Raw genomic sequence first — 12,193 nt, forward strand, 5'->3', positions numbered from 1 at the left:
TCAAATCTTGTTTAATAGAGCCACATATACGTTGTGACTGGTTTTGCAAATATATATACATTCTTTTGTAGTCTTTTACCAAAGTCAAAGATTTCTCTATATCTAAATTTCACTCTGAACAACTAGTCTACCGGCAACAACATTGTTTGAACTTCGAAATTCATTTTGTGCGTTGTCCTTTAATACATATGGGACCACCGTGATTTAAAGTCCATAACAAACTAGTTGAGTACGTACGTATAGAATATTAACACTAAAACCAAAAAAAGAAACCAAGCAATTGGAAAAAGGTCACTTTAAGTAAGGATCTAAAAAAGTGAAAGAAATGGAGACAAAACAATAGTTGTATAGAGAGAGAGAGTAGTGGTGAAATTGGTGATGTGTGTCACAGCTCAGCAACTATAACGCTCGCAATAAGCAAGCTGAACCTTAGCAGCGAAATTGGCAGATCCAAATCGAGAGGTAATAGCTAGGCAAGGAGAGAGGTCTAGTTTGTAGCTAAGCTGACCCCCTGATGGATCCAGAGGGTATGGATGATTCAGTATTTGAAGGACAGGTGATGCTACAGCCATCTATGACATTAGAGCTGTACGTACCCAAAGAGCTTCGAACAGTAAATCCCATCAGATCTTAGTCATGGAATCAAGCCTAATTCAATGCCCTTTTTCGCAAAATCCAATAATTAATGCACCAATGCTCATGATGGACCTAAATGACCTATTTAATTTAATTTTTAAAAAGGGTCCTAGATGTATAAATAAACAAGACATAAGTAATGTTCAAACTTCAAAGTCAAAGTCAGACTCAGATTTGTCCAAGTGGTAAACGCGACTGGATGTGACGGGTTTGGTAAACTGTAGTTATTGATAGGGTTTATATTGATCACATTCATCAAATGGCAATATCCATGAAAAAAATTGATTCAAAAAAAAAACAATAATGCGAATCTTGAATATTTCATTATCTAGACGTGGACTTAACAGTATGAATATTCGATTCAGAAAAATTTGAAAACAAACTCTCAGCATTTTTTGTATTATACACAAAAATGTAACAACAATGATTTTGACGTACCTGTCTGAGACATTCATCCCTTCAGGAAATTTTCATTGTTTTCATAAAACTGTTAGCTTTTTGTATAAAAGAAAAAAAGCAATCACAAAAACTATTAGCTTATGGTGCACACTGTACTACACTATTCGTGACTAACAAATTGAATTAACTCAATTATACTCTCTCTCTTTCGTTTTAGTTGTCGTTTAAGGTTTTTTCACACAAATTAAAAAAACATTTAATTTTTTTGTTTTACCCTTTATTAATATATTTTATAAAAAATTTTATTAGCCAAAACATTAAAACAGTAGAGATAAAACTGGAATTTTCACCAAACATTTGCACTGAAACCTAAAACGACAACTATTATGAAACAAAATTTAAATCCTAAAACGACAACTAAACTGAAACAGAGAGAGTATTATTTAAAATATAACATTGTTTCGTTGTATTGGGAAGCTGCACATTCAAAAGAACTATTCACAACTGTTCATGGCATACACTTCATAGTTCATAACTCCTTTCTTGGGAAAATCTAGATATCCTACTCCCAAGCATTTAACCCATCTTGATCTCTTTATCAATATTGATTCATCATTTCCATTTTTGTGTTGTTATTCTTTGTGATTAAATTATTTCTAAATTATACCTTCTCCTAATCTCTTTGGTTCAACCAATTAATTATAACGAGTTATTCGGATTAATTGGAATTTGACTTCCAATACAACTTTTCTTTGGGAATTAAAGATTTACACATCTTTATACATTAGCACGTGTACCTTTTAAACTTGATTGAAATTGTAAATCAAAAGCCAAATCTTTCTATAAAATCTAAACACACGACCTTAATATTTTAGTAGAGACTCAATATATATAAAAAAAGGAAAAAACTATGAAAATAGAAAGCAAAGCAGATAATGAAAAGGTACTGTACACGTGCGAGAGTGACCATCAAGAGGCTTTTGTAGATTTTGGTAAGAAGAAAGAAGAAAGAAGAAAGAAGGTCCACGGTTTATTGTCTTGTTGTAGATTTTTCTAAAATGGGCTTTGGCCCAACTACATCTTGGGTCTTTGTTAATGTAATGGAATGGGTTTCCAAAATTTTGAATTTATTTTGTCCCAACATATCAATGTCTATAAGCAACCAATTTGCAACTTTAGAAAAATGTGATGAAAGAAATAAATAGAAGATTCATATTTTCACCAGCAACAAACAATTTTGCTGATATTGTTTTAACTAATCTCAAGGAACATGATATAAAATTTCTTTCAATTATTATTTATGTTCACGGCCGCAAAAAATAACTAAGAATAGATTTAAACGAAAAATGAAAATATAATCAATCATGTTTAGAATTAATTTAGTAATTAAATTTCACTTGTTATAACAATTAATATGTGTTTGTACTATTTCGAGCCACAAAATTTAAAAGAAATGCCGAGTTACCGTTCAATGATTCCGTTAGAGCATAACTAGAAGTTTTATCCTTTTTAAGAGTGCTCATATAGGAAAGAGAGACTAGTAATGCAGTTTAAGTTTTTCATCTAGAAGTCGGTTTACATGTGCCTAAATGTTTTAGTCGTATTTATCTGAAACTTCTGATTCGGTTGCCTACCAAATTGTCATCGTGTGAAAGTGTCTTTGGTGTTAAATGCATCTTCACTCGAAGGTTAATGTTGTGTATGTACATCCGCTTTGGACATTTTTTAAATCTAGAAGTCTTATATTTTACAGGAAGTTCCCGTTGGTGCCCTATCATAGGAGTAGGCATTTTAACCAAACCATATAATCTTGATTCTATGTGCATTATCGTTTGGTTATGCACACATAATCTTCAGTTTTTTTTTTTTTTTATATAAAAATAATTTCTTATATTTATTGGTCTTGCTTTCCTTCTAATCAACTATTTTGTTGGTTTACCATACGTTGATCGGTCGATACGTTGATTTTATCAAAAGATATATGATGAAGATGAAGATCAAAAAGAGAAGAACTAAAGAACTGAATTGAAACAAATTGAACTAAAACCATTAATGCCATTGTGAATAACCTACAAGTCTACAACGGGAAAAGGGGATTTTCATACCCGTACTATTGGGACCGTGGATTTTTATACCTCGACATTTTTGTAGTGTATTTTCCAACCCAAACTGAAATAAAATTTGAATTTCATACCTGTATTTGATAAATCGTGCAAAAAACGAAGTCAATCTAACGGGTGTTAGTCAACTCTGTTACGATGCTGAGTCATCGTACACGTGTACGCTGACGTGTATCCCATACGACGTCGTTTTAATAATTGTTCTCAAAAGTTTAATTTTTTTGCAAAATTGGGGATTCGAACCCGTGTCCCTTGGCCACACATCAAGCACCTTTACCAACTCATCCCACAACTCTAATCGAACATTCTCCAATCATTTTAATTTATAAACCTTAATAGTTGTGTGTTTGGAAATAAACCAAACGACGTCGTTTTCAATAACTCTTCTTGGGTTCGTTTCTTCCTCAATGCTAACAAAAGTCTGTCCTTTCGCTTCTCGCGGATTAAGTCTCTTGCAGCTTGCTTTTCGGCTTCAATTACTTTCTCAAGCTAAATTAGCAAAATTTGAGAAGATGGGTTAACAAAGAGATGAGCCAAAGAAGTCAAAAGCTGGGGTTTATTTTCATCAGTACCAACAAACAATAAAAAAAAACATTAAAAACAAATCAAAACCATCCATTGAACAACAATCCACTTTAAGATATCACCAATTAGGATATTTTGATGTATAAAAACTAATAATCCACTCGATCTCAGATTCCAAAAAAGAAAAACCTTTTGCTGATATTGACCAAGCTTGCGTCTTTGGGTTTTGAGAGAGAGAATCACTCGATCAACCTCCGTGATCTGAGGTTTCTTCAGGAACAAATTTCCCATATTTTCTTCACTTTATCGACTCCAAAAATTAAGATAATCAAACAATTCGACAAGCAGAAATAGCAAGATCGAGACCAAATCGAATAAGTTTCTAGATTTCCGAAAAATGTTGGTCGTCAATTTCAAACCAAGTCCCCAATTCGTCGTTTGGTTTATTTCCAAACACACAACTATTAAGGTTTATAAATTAAAATGATTGGGGAATGTTCGATTAGCGTTGTGGGATGAATTGGTAAAGGTGCTCGATGTGTGGCCAAGGGTCACGGGTTCGAATCCCTGATTTTGCAAAAAAATTAAACTTTTGAGAACAATTATTAAAACGACGTCGTATGGGATACACGTCAGCGTACACGTGTACGATGACTCAGCATCGTAACGGAGTTGACTAACACCCGTTAGATTGACTTCGTTTTTTGCACGATTTATCAAATACAGGTATAAAATTCAAATTTTATTTCAGTTTGGGTTAGAAAATACACTACAAAAATGTCGAGGTATAAAAATCCACGGTCCCAATAGTACGGATATGAAAATCCCTTTTTCTCGGTCTACAACCATTAAGATAATGTCAAGTCACATTAATGCCATTAGGCTTATTTATAATGGGATTCAAATTGGCCCAAATCTTCCCGTATGTTTTTCTTCTAGCCGCCGGTGTTTGCATGTGTCGGTTCATATGAGCCACGTTGAAGCAAAATCCATCAGAGTGGGACCCATTTTTACTTTAGTCGATAGCCACCACATGGACGTTACTTCTTGTGGATCACTTTTGTACGTCATCAATTTATGCTTATCGACCTTCCACTTAGATAATGTCGTGAAACAAAAACACATGTAATTTTGTTTCAATATCCGTAACTGCTAAATACTTAGAATCTAAATTCACCGCATGATAATAATATCTCCCTTTCCTCTACTTGCACATACATCCATCGTCAAATCTGAAATTAGTATATAACGATGATAACGAAACCAACGAGACATTATCGTTATGTGGTTATGGTGTCTAATCTCAAAGATAGCAATCACCTAACCTTAAATTAGGCTGGTTGTTGGATATAGTCATGAGGTTTTGGTCTTTTGGACCACAAGGACCGTCTATAGAAGATTTTGGAAACTATTAAAAGATGTTTCATTTAAGTTGTTAACTTTTGCTTCAATATAGTATATTGAATGTTTATAAAGGGGAAAAACATTGAAGGATGAGATTGTGAACGTCGGTTGTTGAGTTTTGCATTGCTTTGTGTAAATGCTCATAAAGTGGGGAAACTTTGAAGCATGAGATTGTGAACGTCGGTTGTAGTCGATAATGATAAATATTTCGAATTCAAAAGCTAGATCGAAATGATCATTCAGAGGAATCTCATGAAAAGAAAAAAAATGACAAAATTTATAAAATAGTCAATAATGGTTGTAAATTTGGTATGTGAATATAAAAACTGAAAAGATGAAACAAGTGACCAATCCCCTAATTTTCATTAACTTAAGAAAAAGAATAGTATTATTACAAACAAAAATAATGAGTTTTCTTTATCTCATAACATAACATTAAGAAAAAGAGTAGTATTATTACAAACAAATATAATGAGTTTTCTTTATCTCATAACATAACATCACCACAATAATAATAAAATTGACAATCCTCATAATCCATCTCTATCTCTCACACCTTGAAATAACTCATTACTACTACTAGCGGGTGGTAGTTACTTAAAACTCCACCTCTGCATCAGTAAGACATTACTATAAAAAAATTTCTTTCTTAACAAAAACTACTTTTAAGAAAGAAATATAAAGAGGTCCAAAAAAAAGATTAGACATCATCAAGGCCTTCTGCAAAACCGAGCCCTCGACGCATCACTCTCTCAATAACCGAGTTTTTTCAAGAGACCAATTTACTAATAATTACCACACAAATGAGTTTACTTTAGATAAATGGAAGAGAGAATGACCAGATTGCCCTTTTCAGCGGAACTGTCCACCGGCAAAAGTCTGGCCGTATGACCAGCCGGCAGGAGCGGCGTTGTAGGAGACAACTGTGCGGCCGTCGCTGGTGGTGACCTTAAAGGAAAGTGCTTGACCGTTGAGGTAAGAGTTGCTTTGCCAATTTTGTCCCCAGTTCCTTGACATAGCTTGCCAACCTGTTCTTGAACCCTTGATCGCCGCCGAGTGAACATCTCCGGCACCACCGACGTTTGTGATCAGCACAAGGTTGAAGTATGAGTGGCCGTTTATCGTGAATCTTATTCCTCCTCTTCTCCTGCATGGTACCCTATAAAACACCAAAGTATCGAAAAGTTTATATTTTGGATATTTTTTTTCAAGAACTCATTGTTAAACTTAGCATATACTCTGTTTTGGGGAAAAAAACAGAGCATCTAAAGAAATTTGATATCCTCTGTTTTAAAACAGAGAAGATTAATAAATGTTACCTCCTGTAGGAAACAGGGACGATTCCAGCTCTGTACTGAGCAATGCGTTGAAAAACAGGCTGAGCAAGGTCAAAGTGTTCAAGAGGAGGATTACACCAACCGCCATTATTGTTCGCTAACGCGTTATTTGGCGGACAGAAGTTTGTAGCGGTTACAACGATTGAGCCAGGTAAACACCATTTACCATCGTTTTCACATCTTATCTCAAAGCAAGAACCACAACTAAGTCCGTTGTTGAACAAAGCCGTGCTCAAAGCCGCCGTGCTCGTCCCGTAGCCTTGGCTATATAGGTTACCATATCCACAAGCACCACCTACAAAGAAGTAACGTTGAAGATTAGTAAATTTGATAATTGGTAAGAAAAGGGTTTTGTAAGTAAGGATTTTTACCCATTGTGCCGGAAGCATCGCCTCCACCGTAGAAAGTGGCGTGAGCGTTGATCCAACCGCCACCGCCACCGTAGCCGGTCACAGAAGAAGCCATTACTCCTACCATAACCATAACTAAGAATCCAAGATGACACATGTTTACCTCTTGTGTTAACAACCTGCAAATGGGTGATATAAAGTCTATTACTTTTAGCTCAAGTAAATGTGTATTAGAGAAATAAAGGAGAAACAATTGAATGTAGGTGAAGAAAGTAGTTACTTGGATTTGGAGATCTTCTTCTTTCCTTCAAGAAAAAAGAAAAAAAGAGAGATATGTGAAAATCTGTTGTTGGGTTTTAGAGTGGGAGGTGAGTGGTTGAATTTATAGAAATCTTTAGTTAGAGGAAGTTGGCTTCAATTTACCATTATGCCACTGATGGTGGCAACTAACTTGGACTTCTTTAATAATAACCAAGCTTTATTTTCTTCAAGGTCAAGATAAATAAAAACTTGTTTTCAACAAACATTTTTGTTGTTTATTAAATGAGGTGTTATTTTCATTTTAATATTACAATATAGTATATAATTTGATTTTAGATTTTCTTTTTGCTGGGAACAAATAAATTGATTGGCATTAATATTGGCAAGAAAAAACCGAAAAGCAAAGAGACAAATGCACATGTGCGCTACGAAACGGGTCATGCGTCCTCATAGCCTCTTGTGTTAGGATCTCTTGTTGTTTTTTTTTTTTTTCGAGGCGCCTACAAAGAAAGGTATAAATTATTACTGTAGTAATGTGTTGTGTGGGGTTTTATAATTATTCACAATGATATAAAAAAATTTCATTCCATTTATACGCCATTAGGATTAATAATCTGCTAAAATTGAATATTAAAATTTTGTTTTAATGAGTTTCAAAATTAGAACTCGCCAACTTTTGACTAAGAGTGCAAATGGTTGTTTACGAAAAAATTTGTTTGCGGATTAGATCATTTTTTATTTATTATTCATAAATTTTATTTTTTAATAATATAGATCGAAAAAAATAAAAGAAATCCGTTGCGGACCAACCACATACCGTTTTTACGTAGATATAAATTTGGTCAACGGCAGATTGTTTTCTACAACATTGTTTTCTACAACATCCATTCAAAACCTAAATTATCGATCTGCTAATAATTATCAATAGAGTTAAAATTATTATGGAAAAATATGAACTTTTCATCAATTAGAGTTTGTCATGAATATATATATAAAGGATGTGACTGGTAATATAAAATAAAAGAAAAATAATTAAAAGAAAAATAATTCTTTTATTTTCTACTTGAATGTAATCCGTCAAATTAAAAAAAGTTGAATTGTTTTTCTTCCTAATTTCTCAAAAAGTAACATAAAAAAATCCTTTATTATATAAAAGAGAAGTCAGTCGGCAATTCTCAGAGTGACATGTGTCATCTACAATTTTAAAAAGGGAAATTTATTTTTTCTTTTCTCTGCAAAAGTTAAAAAAATATATATATTTTAGTTATTTTTCCTTTAATCCTTTTTTTATCTGTCGAAAACTGATTTTTTTTTTAACTACAAATTGTTTTAAATGAAACCACGAATCCACGATCCCACTCTTCTTTCTTTTCAACCATAATCAAATTAACTTTCCACTTTCATCCACTAATTTCTTCAAACCATCATGTATCGTTTGTCTCATATTATAAAAGGATGAGATTTGCAACTTATTACAAATCTTCCAATTAATTTTCTAAATCTTATTTCTAATCCTTTAAAATTAACAAAAATCACTAAATTTTTAACAATAGCATATGCTCCTGTTAAAAATATTCCACAAAAAATATGAGAGAAAAAATTCTTACAAAAAGTTTAACCCTTGTTATAATGGAGATCTAGATACTTTCAAATTAAAACTTTAATATTCTAGGTAACCATTGAATCACTAGATTTGGCACTTCTACGATAAAACTAATTTATTGCTATAAGATAACGATTTCTTACTTTTAATATAAAATATATAATTATGTCTTGTGTGGGCTATATATTCGGTAATAGGGTGATAAAAGAAAATATTAATTGTCCGATTGTGAACGAGGAAGAAAAAAGAAAAGAAGCTAAAACAGTGACAGACAAATCAAGCTGAAATCTAAGTGGGTCACAGCGGTCTGTTTTGAGTTAGACGTATCAGGAAACCTATAACTTTGTTCCTTATCGTGTGTATACCTCTACCTATATCGTGTTATGTAACCAGTTCATAATTAATTCGAAAAATATAAATATTAGGAAATTATCGACAAGAAGATAATTGTAACTATTGAATTTAATAAGGTCAAGAGCTTGCAGCCGCAGAAATCTACGGCCAACCTCCCGTAATCAGAGCTCAAAACATGGGTCCCTTGCTACTACTTTTGTTTCTCAACTTCAATTCATTTTGATGGTTCAACAAAAACAATACAAAGTCGGTTACGTTAGTTCTCAACATTTTTCGAGTGACACACAAAATATAAGAACTCAACAAAAATGATAGAAAAAAAGAGAATGAATGCGTAGGTTTTGCCACAGGACCACAGTCCACAGGTAGTCGACAAACACAGTTTAGGCTAACGTTTTAATTACGATAAAAGAACAAAATAAGGAAATTTTGATCATTTGATGAATTGTTCAGAATTAATATCAAGTTCTTAACGTACGCTTGTATCTAGAAATGATTAGATTAGCGCCAAAAATCATTTGATACTCTTCTTACTCCTTGTTCAAATATATATTATATATACATTTTTTACCAATAAAAAATAAATAAAATATATATATATACATTCATTACATATATAATATGTATCTGTCGATTTATCAAGCTAGTCTCACGGGGACTAAATGGTAAGTAATGAACAAATTGACTACATATTAGAGCATAATATCCAGTAAACAAAAAAAGGAAATCAAAATTTAACGATCATAGGAGAAACTAGAAATCGCAAGATAGAAAACAATATCATAGATTTTCACCCCACAAATAAAAATAATAATATCATAGGATTCCTTGAGTTTACAATTAAACGCCAAAATATATAAATTAATCGCGGGGTTGAAAGAAGACAAACAAATATAATATTTTTCTTCTACTCATCAAATTGTTTTTTTTTTGGTAGTGTAGGAGTAATGAAAATTGAAAGCGATAGTTTTTTTTTTACATTTTTATTAAGCTTGAGATCAATAGCCCATGCATGCACATGCCTGCCGTTTTGTCTTTTTCATCGTTTCCTCTCGTACTCGTCTCCTATTTTATTTTCGCTTCTCTTGGTTTTTGTTTGTTTGTCTGTAATTGCACATTAATTTAGATTAGTTACATTTTAATACACTTGTTAAAGATCCTTCTGGAGAAAACTGGTATACCTTAAAAAAAAAAATTTTCTTGATAAGTTTGAGCAAAGTACCTCTCCCAAAACTGTTGTAACAAATTATATTCTATCAGCATTGTGTTACGTATCACACAATGGAGTCGAGTACGCATCACGCATGGTTAGTATTACACGTAGGAATGAGTTTGTTCGCATGTATACATCAAAAATGCATCATGACATTAAAAAAAAAAATTGAAAGAAAAACACTAATTACAGAAATCTTCTAATTAATATCTGCGATTTGTAACAAAACATTTTTCTCTTTATTAAAGGACAATAACAAAAACTTTGAAGGCTTTGTCCAAAAAAAAAAAAAAAACAAAAAAAAAAAAACAAATACTTTGAAGGCCAAAACCAGCATATCTGATATCTGTATATATGTTTGTAATCTCATGAACCATGTGAATCCATCATAGTAATATGCAAATCAGACAACCACTTTCCCAATCCTCTCGCATGTGTGCATGCGTGTAGTATATTTACGAATCATAACCCAGTTGTTGCATAGTTACGACCGTTAACGAAATCTGCCGCTGATTCTGAAGCTCAACTTTTTATCGTAAAGCTGTTAATCTCGAGGAAGTTCTCAAGTGTTTGATATTCACCGTCCGATTAGATTCCTGGTAGATTTTCTCTGCGACAAACAAATAAATTAGCCTCCACTTACTTTAATTTGTTCATTTCAAGAAACAAAGATTCGTGTGGCTAAAAATGGCCTTATTATCCTCGTCTCACCTCCTACTCCTATGCTCACTTTCTGTTGCTGACGATGCTCTGATGAACAACTTGTGTTTTTTTTTTTCTTGATATTTTTCTTAATTACAGAAACTCTTATATATATACTTTTTTATTATTATTTAAAGCTTCGAGATAAACATTTTGAATTTCTTTGCACACAAACAAAAACATTTATAATTTAAATTCTATTGATAGTGCTAATGAGATCGAAGTTTGATGAAAATCCAAGGTTATTTCCGCTTTATAATAGTATTTTTTTTTTTAATTTTTTCCACTCATTTACAAAAATATATGCTAGAACCTTAGAGTATTATTATGAAAGACATTGTCGATTAATTTTGAGTGTTTAAACCTACCATTCCTAATAATTATAAATTATCTAATAATACAAGACCTTGATTTGGTCCATATGTTTTTTTTTTTGGTTAAAAGGCTTTGGTTCACATGTTTTCATTAATACGATCTTCAGTATAAAATATTATAGTATTTTACAAATTGAAATGACTTGTACCGAATATATAAGAGCGTCATTAGTTTAGTATCTTATTATCGTGTATTCACATACTTATCCTACTAAATCTGAATCCGAAGTTAGTCGAGTTTCGGCCGGAATACTCCTTTAAAAAGCACCAAAGAGAGAGTAATAAACCATATAGTCCATATGAACAACCCTTGTTTGAAAAATCGCTAGGCGCTAGTCGGGCGCTCGGCATGGGCCTAGCGATTAATCGGAAAATCGGATTAAAATCGGGGATTAATCGGGGATTAGTTTTAGGGTTATTTTAATATTTTTAAAACATATTAATCCAATATTATTTTTAAAATTGCAGTAAACACATAAAAATGTATTTTTGAGACAAATATTTATGATTTTTATTAAAATATGAACATAAATTATTGTAAAACATTACAAACTCCCAATTCAAATGATTGAATAACAAAAATAAAAAGTTTTTTTATACTGGCAATCTAAAAATAATCGGGGTATGTAAGATTAGGCGGGGAATAATCGGATTAGGCGGGGAATAATCGGATTAGGCGGAGAGTAATCGGATGACTGATTTCTTTAAGGGATTAGTCATTAATCGAGGCGGACAGGGTGGATCTAGCGATTAAGCGGGGAGTAATCGGATCTAGGCGGGGATTTTTAGAACAGGGTGAACAACCAATAGGACCAATTGCAAAAAATATACACTTTCTGAAACTTATTCAAAATCAAGAAATAATCTCGTCCGATCCTTTTATTTTCTTCATATGTTCTTATGACAAAGGACATG

General features: G+C 32.5%; 2 protein-coding genes and 1 long non-coding RNA gene across 3 annotated transcripts; all 3 read right to left on the bottom strand.

The window, feature by feature from the left end:
* Positions 1-285: 285 nt before the first annotated feature.
* Positions 286-1,252, bottom strand: LOC110225289. Its single transcript, XM_021014646.1, has one exon. The coding sequence runs from the start codon at positions 570-572 to the stop codon at positions 393-395; it is 180 nt and encodes a 59-aa protein (XP_020870305.1). The 5' UTR covers positions 573-1,252; the 3' UTR covers positions 286-392.
* A 2,346-nt stretch (positions 1,253-3,598) lies between these two features.
* On the bottom strand, positions 3,599-3,976 carry LOC9329443. The gene is made up of 2 exons (XR_002329051.1): positions 3,870-3,976; positions 3,599-3,644 (listed from the first exon to the last, which is right to left on the bottom strand). It is a non-coding gene; the product is annotated as an uncharacterized LOC9329443 (long non-coding RNA).
* Positions 3,977-5,488: 1,512 nt separating this feature from the next.
* Positions 5,489-7,155, bottom strand: LOC9329444 (expansin-A10). The gene is made up of 4 exons (XM_021014444.1): positions 7,052-7,155; positions 6,793-6,950; positions 6,404-6,716; positions 5,489-6,243 (listed from the first exon to the last, which is right to left on the bottom strand). The coding sequence occupies exons 2-4, from the start codon at positions 6,926-6,928 to the stop codon at positions 5,937-5,939; spliced, it is 756 nt and encodes a 251-aa protein (XP_020870103.1). The 5' UTR covers positions 6,929-6,950; positions 7,052-7,155; the 3' UTR covers positions 5,489-5,936.
* Positions 7,156-12,193: the final 5,038 nt, after the last annotated feature.

This window comes from Arabidopsis lyrata, assembly GCF_000004255.2.
Source record: "Arabidopsis lyrata subsp. lyrata unplaced genomic scaffold ARALYscaffold_1, whole genome shotgun sequence".
In the NCBI taxonomy this organism is placed as follows: domain Eukaryota; kingdom Viridiplantae; phylum Streptophyta; class Magnoliopsida; order Brassicales; family Brassicaceae; genus Arabidopsis; species Arabidopsis lyrata.